The 8468-nt window shown below is 38.7% G+C and overlaps 1 protein-coding gene across 6 annotated transcripts in view; it reads left to right on the top strand.

Moving 5' to 3' along the window:
- RNF130 (ring finger protein 130) overlaps positions 1 to 8468 on the top strand; it is a 122109-nt gene that overhangs the window by 30662 nt on the left and 82979 nt on the right. For all 6 annotated transcript variants that reach the window (XM_019661405.1, XM_019661407.1, XM_019661404.1 and 3 more), the window contains one exon: positions 4204 to 4398. In XM_019661405.1, coding sequence (XP_019516950.1) covers positions 4386 to 4398 — 13 coding nt within the window. In that variant the 5' untranslated portion in view covers positions 4204 to 4385. The remainder of the gene's footprint in view (positions 1 to 4203; positions 4399 to 8468) is intronic.

The following is an 8468-nucleotide window of genomic DNA, read 5'->3' as shown; positions in this document are numbered from 1 at the left end:
CACCATACTCACCTTGTGCCGTGAGACTTCCACTTGTTTCCCTCTCTTCAAAACGCCTTGTGTGGTATAATGTTCAATTCAGATGAGGCTGTAAATCAACACCCTGTTCAGTGTTTTGCAAATAAAGACAGGTCCTTCTATGAACGAGGAATTATGAAGCTCACTGAAAGATGGCAAAAGGTTATTGAACAAAACGGACAATATATCATTGATCTTTGTTCTTTATGTAAATAAATGACCTTTGAAAAACAGAGACAAAATACGTCATGACTTTTCCAACAATATATCATCTTACTTGATTTTCACGTGAGTTTAAAAGAAGGGATTAATCTTTGTACCGAGTTCTTAGCTGTTTACTTCTGCAGCCCCCTCCTTTCTGCTTGAGCAATTTTCCAGGGTTTCATGTAAGTCCCTTTACCATTCATTATGTTGTTCTTTTTCTTTCCTAAGTTTCTAAGCACTCTTCATGTTGGTATTTTATATCACCGGGCTGATTTCATTTCTTCCAGGCATGCCTCCTCTGTACATTTAGGGGTTCTATAAGATTCAAGACAAAGATGTTGGGTTATACTGTATTTCTCTGTGGTGCTTAGTATGTTGATGAACATCTAAGTTAATGTTCATGGAGGTGAGGGTTCCATAATTGTTCCTGTTGAGAATTGTTTGGCTCTGATCAAGGAATAAATAAAAAGTCTCATTATTGGTGGACTCAACAGAAAAGGCCATACAGAAAAAAAATATTGAAGTTAAGTTTCACTGTAATATAGTAGTTTTTCAGCTTTATTGGATGTAATTGACAAAATTGTAAGGTATTGTAGTACAATATTTTATGTAATCTGACATTTTCATGATAACTTCTAAGTTTTTCCTGACACCATGACTAGTAAATGCAAAGAAGTCAGAGGTAATGCCCTCTTCTGAGTTTGGCAGGTAAAAAACCCAACAAAAAATGGAAGTAAAATGATTTTGATTTTGAGTGAAATTGCTATTGACAAATTTTATGGCTCATAATTATATAGCTATTTTATACTGTACTGTATCTTCACTTAATAAATTGCTTCAGGTAAAAACAACTGGTGTTAAATTTTGAAGTAGTGCTACTTGATCACAGCCAGCCATCAGTCCTCTTGGGAAGTTGTTTTAGAGCTATTAGCATTATTTTCATTGTTCAAGTTATTTTTTAATTACAGGAAGGGATTAATAGATAAAAATAGGCATCCTGTGGTGTTAAGTGATTATGAAAACCCCTTATTTTCTTTTCCTGAATAATGAAAACTGCTTCTTTGAACAGGAACTTGAATACCTTATTCTTATCATTGCATATTCTTACTGGTATAAATGTTTTAAGAGACTTTTATGGATGGTGGCTTGGGTGAGTTTGGGGGATCAAGGACATTCTTTTGCTCATAGTCTGTTGGGGGAATTTGTTTTGATCATGCAGTTGTTCATAGAACCTATTCTTAGTGATGGAGGTTCCTTTCAGAGAGAGATTGTGCTGTGTGGTTGCGCCCCTTGCTGTGCCTTTTCAGTCTGTACATTGTGACTGTTACTGAACTGTTCTTCTTAATGGACAGTGACACTGTCAGCAGCAGGGAGCCAGGATGAGACTCAGGAGCTGTGAGGAGCAGGGGGCGTGGGGGAAGTGTGCTGCCAAGCTGTGGGTGGGTTTCACGTGCGCTGGCACTGAGTCTCCACTGCCCGAGACTGGGTCACTAGGACAAGATAGGATGACACCCGTAAAACTGAAGGAAAGGAATAATGTTTGAAGCACCCGAGAATTGAGGAATTATAGACTTTTTCACATGCATCACTCTTAGGAGCTAAGAGTTTTAACTCAAGCTTTATAAATAAGTAAAAATTGGAGGTAGAGAACTGAACCTGTGACAGTTGCTTAGCTAATTAAGTAGTTGATCTAGAAATTGGACCCCAGGTCTTCCTGGTCCATACCTGTGTTGTTCCTCTTTACCACACTGAGCTCACATGAGATCATAAGGAGGTCAGGAGAATTGCTGAAAAACGAATGAGTCACAGAAGATAAGCACACAATCTTTGTAGATATTCTTTTTTTTTTTTTTTAAGAATTTTAACGGGGAATTGGGGGAAGGGGAACAGACAAGTTGTTGTCCTTTTGTTCTTCAGTCTAGTTGTGGAGGACGTTGCTTCACTGGCCCAAGTTGGCACCATCATTGCGCTCTTCCCGGGAGAGGCAGATCAGTCGCCGGCTTCTGGACGGCCGCTCACGCTGGCTGCTGGCTACATACGGTAGCCCATGGTAACCCACTGCAGCAGGGGCTGCTGCCTAAGCCATCGACTCACGGCAGCCCAGCTCCAGGTTGAGCTGTTGTTCAGCATCTTAGCTGTAGAGGGCAGTGTCACTGGCCCTCATATGTGGGATCCAAACCAGGGCCCTCTGGCATCCCAAGCCAGCTCTTAACCAACACGCTACTCGGTGGGCCCTCCGTATATATTCTTGATTCTGCATTTTCTTCAGGGTTTGTGCAGCAGTGTGTTCTGAAAAATCAGAAATAAAACACTGAAAACCAGTTGTTTGCTCCCTTTTTGGTTGCGGTATTGCAAGTTTTCCCAAGGCGATGAGGTTATCCTAACACATCGTTTAAGTGCGTATATTTTAAAACAGCATAATAATCTGTGAACCAGATATCACTGAAAGTAAACAGTCTGTTTCACGGCTTCAGTTGCACAGTGTCTTGCCTGTGTCTTTCAATATCTGACAGCTGAAGTTGTGACAGGCTTTTTTCTCTGTTTAAGGTGAGTGATAGGTGTAGACAGCATCAGTCCTGACATGAAATCATTTCTCTCCCATTTGCTATGTATTAGGAAACCTCTGGTAGCAAATGTCCTCTCATAGCTATCCCTCAACACAATAATTAGAGAATTTGGGGAAAGATATTTACGTGGAAATAATAGATGTAACGTTTTTCTGAAGTTAGTGACATCTCTACAGTTTACAGTTTGATGTAAACTTTTCTTTCACTAAGCAGTGTGTTTTCAGTGGTGTTGGAAAGCAGACATTTCCCCATGGCTGCTGTCTTTTTTTCACACTTTATTATTAATAGTTATTTAATGTTTTTATTATTTTTTTGCTTCCAGTGTTACCTTTCGTGCTGTGTTGTCATTGTCGTGTCCTATCTCCCCCACCCCAGCCTGCAGGGTAAGCAGTGACTGACCCCAGGAGACATAGGGACCGCTGTCCTCTAGCACTGTGGGTTGGCAGTCTTCACACTTACTGTGATTACTTCTTTCCCCTTCTGCACTGCCCTCCCTTTTGTTTTTGCCTGTTAGAAAAGTAAGGATGGGGAATGGGAAGAGCAGCCAGGGTAGCGTCTTAAGATTTTCAAAGCGAGTCAGAGCTAGGATGTCCATATTTGCAGAATCCAAAATTGCAGAGTTTGTTCTGGCCAATTCAAATGTATTTGAGGGTATTTGAAACAAGCTGTTCCCCCAAATCTAGGACAGTAGCCGTGTAATTTGTAGCCCCAAGGGATAGTCTTGGTGTATCTTGTTAGACAGGTGGATATTGTGAGTTAATATATGTATCCTAATGAGGAATTGTAATTTTTACCAATAAATATAAATTAGAGGAATAGCCTGTTTATCCTGATTTTGTGTTATTTTTAGCTATTTAAACTTTCAAATACAGGCCAAAAGGGAACTTTTCTAATTTCTTTAGACACTTATTAAGAAATTTGTTCAAGCATGCTTGAATTTGAACAAGAGCACTTGGTAACTGAGCCAAAGATTAGCTTGGCTTCCTCATTGACTCCAGGAGAAACCAGTCGCGTCATGGAGGTGGAGGGAGGTGGGGTGTGGAGAGACAAATAGGTGCAAATGAATGAGCACAAGTCGGTGGTGGATCAGTCTCCTGGGATTCCAGGGGTTTTCGTGTTTGCCTTTTCTTCCTCCTCTCTTCACCAACTCGCCCTGGATAGTACAGTCTTCTTTATTTTTGTCAATCTGTACAGTTAAACAGAACTTTTCACTGTTTTGCTTTGCATTACAGGAGTCGCTCCCTGTACAGATAAGGATCCAGCCTTATTGTAATGTCCTTGGTTGGAGGTATTCACAGCTCTGCGAGCAGTGATGTGTAGTATTCAGAGAGCATTGAGCACTGTGATAAAGACTTGATTGATTTTGTTTATCTACTTGAGAAAAAATTAATGTATTTTTTTCTCTTCTGTTTAGTTGCTGATCATCTGGGCTGTGACCCTCAAACACGGTTCCTTGTTCCTCCTAATATCAAACAGTGGATTGCCTTGCTGCAGAGGGGAAATTGCACATTTAAAGAGAAAATATCCCGGGCTGCTTTCCACAATGCAGTTGCTGTAGTCATCTACAATAATAAGTCCAAAGAGGAGCCAGTCACCATGACTCATCAAGGTAAACAAAAAAGGGTTACAGATTTGTTTTTCCTTCTAGAAGTCATTGCCTCATAGGTAGGCATTCCACCTACACTGAAACCATGTCATTTTCAACCTACTTCTGTGATTATATGTATTTTTGGTGTTACCATTTGTTTGTTGAGATGCATGTCTTTTCCCCTTAGCTAAATTTTTTTCCTTTTGTAATGACCATAAAACCCTGTTAAAATTTGCACTAAGTAACTGTCTGTGACTGAATCCTTCATCATTTTACATTTCTACATTTTGCTTGGTAACTTTGAAAAATATTGTATTAGATTTAGAATCATTGTCTAGGTATGTGATGGATTCTCAAGGCTTACCTGTTTGAGAAGATGGTTTTATCTTATCAGGATCAGTGTTGAAACGGACGTAGTAATTAGCATAATTGCAGTAGGAACAATATTATTCATTTTTTTGGAAGCACTTAGGATATTTCTAATGTAACTGTTTTAATAACAACAGTTGCAATTTATTGAGCACTTACTATATATGTGCCTGGCACTATGATGTGAGCTTTTTTTTTTTTTGGTTTTTGCTTTTTAATAGACTTTATTTTTTTAGAGTCGTTTTAGCAATAGGAAGTGGCTTTATGTTATAATTAGATACATAGAAAATTAAAGAGAATAATATGGGAAAGTAAGAACTCATACATTGTAGTTTAGTAATTTCACCCCTAGAATCATGGAGTACTTTTTTAACTTTAATGTGCATATATATATATATATATATATATATATATCACCTGGTAATCTCATTAAAATACAGATTCTGATTCAGTAGGTCTGGGGTACAGCCGGAGAGTCTGTATTTAACAAGTTCCCAGATGATGCTAGTGCCCCTGTGGTCCACAGATCTTGCTTTGAGAAACAAGGAAGTAAAGACAGGAAACCTCGGCTTTAATCCCAGATTCTCCATAGGCTTCCTCTGTGACATAGGCCGAATTGCCTCTTGAATGGGAAGGCCTCTTGTGAGACTCTAGTCTAATTCTGTGGCAGGCCATGAGTCCCTGGTGTGGGGGACAACAGTGGGCAGTTGGTGTGTGTAGCTTGGCTCCTTAATGTGTTTCAGGTGCTCTCTCCCGCCACAGATGCCCTTCTCTCCCTATAGGATAGCCCTGTCCACATGAGGGGTAAGGACCCATGCATCAGAGCCACTAGATAGATACCCCACCACCTATAACTCCAGGTCTCTGGGGGTGGACCCCAAGATCCCTGTTTTACCCTCCCTTGCTCACATCAGTTCTGCCTACCCTTCATTTGAGTAAATGGGTTTGTGCTCTGCATTCTAATATGCACTGATACAAACTGGTAAGAGTTGAAAAAAGATCCCTGGATCACTCCCTCAGTGCATTAACGATCCAAGGCCCCTGCAGTCTTCAAAGTGCCTTTTTCTACCTCTTTGACAGTATTGTCCTTTTCCTTTTATGTTGTCATTATTTGCGTACCTGACTAGCAGGAGGGAAAGTTCTGCAGGTGTCTTATCTCTCTGTTCTCTGCAGTGGGCAGCAAAATGCCTGGAACAAAATAAGTGTGCTGCATTGAAATGATTTCATGAGACATTTAGTTTTGTCAAGCTTTCTTTCAATTTAAGGACACATGTTATAACTAATTTTAAAACTCTACATTGTTGAGTATAAGTACTTTGTTTTCTTGCCTTATCATTGTTGAGTATAAGTACTTTGTTTTCTTGCCTTATCAATGATGTTTCAAGAGATTGCTCATGTATGCTCTAATCGATGCCCTTCATCTGATGACTGAAGGACATTTTCCCAAAGCAGTGTCTGTGACATCATTGACAGGAAAGACCGGTCAATTTGAGGTTTTATTTGTTACCTCTAGTTAGCAGAATGAGTTCTTTGTAATGTAGTTAGCGGATATGTGGTAGTATAAAGGGGAAGTTATGGGCTCCTGGGTAGTTTAAAATAATGCACATTTGTCTAAAAGTTACCGATTTATTTTCCTGGTTTTAAAAAATTTATATAGACTTTACTGTTATTGTTTAACAGTCTTAAATTGTGTCAAATTGAAAACCTCTCTAATGGTTTTATTTGTATGTCTGTAAGAATCTGGAGATTCTTTCCATGGTTAAAAGGAAGGTGAGGTAATTTAGATAAATATGTAACCAAATAATAATGTTGGTTTTCTATCATTTTATAATCGGCAGTATCAAATGCTTTTTATTGTTCCTTTGTTGATTGAACAGAATTAAATTGAATGCCTCTTTACCTTTTCCCCATCTTATTCTCTTAAAAATAGAAAACTTATATAGCTCTATATTAATTATCTTTGTAAAATGTAGAATATTTACTTTGTGAATATAAAAATCACACTATGAAAAAAAGATAAATCACACATTGCAAAATACTTTTAAATATCAATAAATTGGACCATTTAACCCTCCGTCAGGCGCAGCTGTGCTCTCAGATTCATGGCACACAAAGATGCCGCTATGAAATACGTCTTTACTGTGCTAAGTCACAAACACGACTGGCGATAGGTTACGGTAGAGAGGAAAGATTCGGAAGCAATGAGTCGCGATACTTAAGTTAGCTGTTAGAGATTTGAAAATGTGTGTGCAATGAATCTGTGAGATCAGTTGCACCCGACGGAGGGTTAATATAAATTTATTATCTTTGTTCTAAAAACTCATTAAGAAAATGAATCGCATATTAGTCATACTATTGTTTTACTCTTTAAAGTTTTTGGGTTCTAATTGAATATGGATTTAATTATCTCAGAAAAAATGGAGCCTACAGTTTAAATGTACTGCTATGGCAGAAAATAAGAGTTTAAATTGTATGTATCTTTTTGCCTGAGTTTGCAAATACTTCTCCTATATCTTTGTGATTTTTTTCTAAATACATACATCATTTTAAAAATTTATAATTATCCAAAAGAAATCTAAAACCAAAACACTTAGGCAGTTGCTTTTAAAAAATAGCTTTTTAAAAATAACTGCTGATGATTCTGTTTTAAAACTTTTCATAAGCTCTGAATTTTTCTTTTAATTCTCTAAATCTAACTGGAAGTCGAGAACCCCTCCCTCTTTCAGATACTTAAGATAAATTTTCTGCTAACTTCCTGTCTGAATTAGATACTGCAGGCTCTATACAATCCTGAGTAGGCTGTTGAAACTCATCACTTGATTTGCCTTTTTATCTTTCTCATGCTTATCCTTTCCTCTCGAGCAGCAGAAGAGGAGAGAAGTAATATAATATCTACATAGGTTTAGAATACTGGTCTAGAAATCAGTTCTATTGGTTACAGGCTGGAAGACATTTTTTACTTAATATCTGTTTATGTGATGGTGACTCTGGACTTAGAGCTGCAAGCTCAGAGTTCATCCTACAGGCACAGCTGCTAAGGGAGATGATGCAGCAAGGCTGCATGCTGCATGCGTTAGAGATCTGGTGGGGCTCCCCTAACTACCCTTTGATTGGTGCCTTACAGTGCTCCTCAACTCAGGTTTTTCTTGAGGGGGTGCAGATAAGGGGTGTTTGGGGTAGAGTAATTCTTTGCGCTGCAGGACTGTTGCATTACAGAATGGTTAGCCTCCCAGACCCCTGCCAACTAACTGCCAGGAGCCTCCCTCCATATTTGTTCCAGCATAAAACCTTCCCCAGAGGTTCCAGACAGACACTCCCTACGAGGGCGTTTCTGCCCCTGTTGAGACGTCTGTCAAACTCTAAGCCTGTGCTTTAGGGAGGAATGAAAAGCGGTCCCTCATTGGCGAGAGGGATGGATAGGCTTTTATATTTACCCAGTTGTTATCATTTCTGGAGTTCTTTATTTGCATCTCTGAGTTCCGTCCTTTATCATTGCCCTTTCAACCCAGATCATTTTTTTTGTTTTAACATTTCTTGCAGATCTGCTAATGATGAGTTTTCTCATCATTCATATATCTGAAATTGTCCTTTTTTGCCATCATTTTCCAAGAACATACATACAGAATTCTGGGTTGATGGTATTTTCCTTTCAACCCTTTAAAAATGTTGTTTGTTTTCTAGCCTCCTTTTTTTCTGATGAGAAGTTGTTCCTTTTATATAAT

Source organism: Hipposideros armiger, unplaced genomic scaffold (assembly GCF_001890085.2).
Source record: "Hipposideros armiger isolate ML-2016 unplaced genomic scaffold, ASM189008v1 scaffold_347, whole genome shotgun sequence".
NCBI classification, from domain to species: domain Eukaryota; kingdom Metazoa; phylum Chordata; class Mammalia; order Chiroptera; family Hipposideridae; genus Hipposideros; species Hipposideros armiger.
Note: the sequence above shows the minus strand (reverse complement) of the source record. Positions and strands in the feature narration are given on the sequence as shown.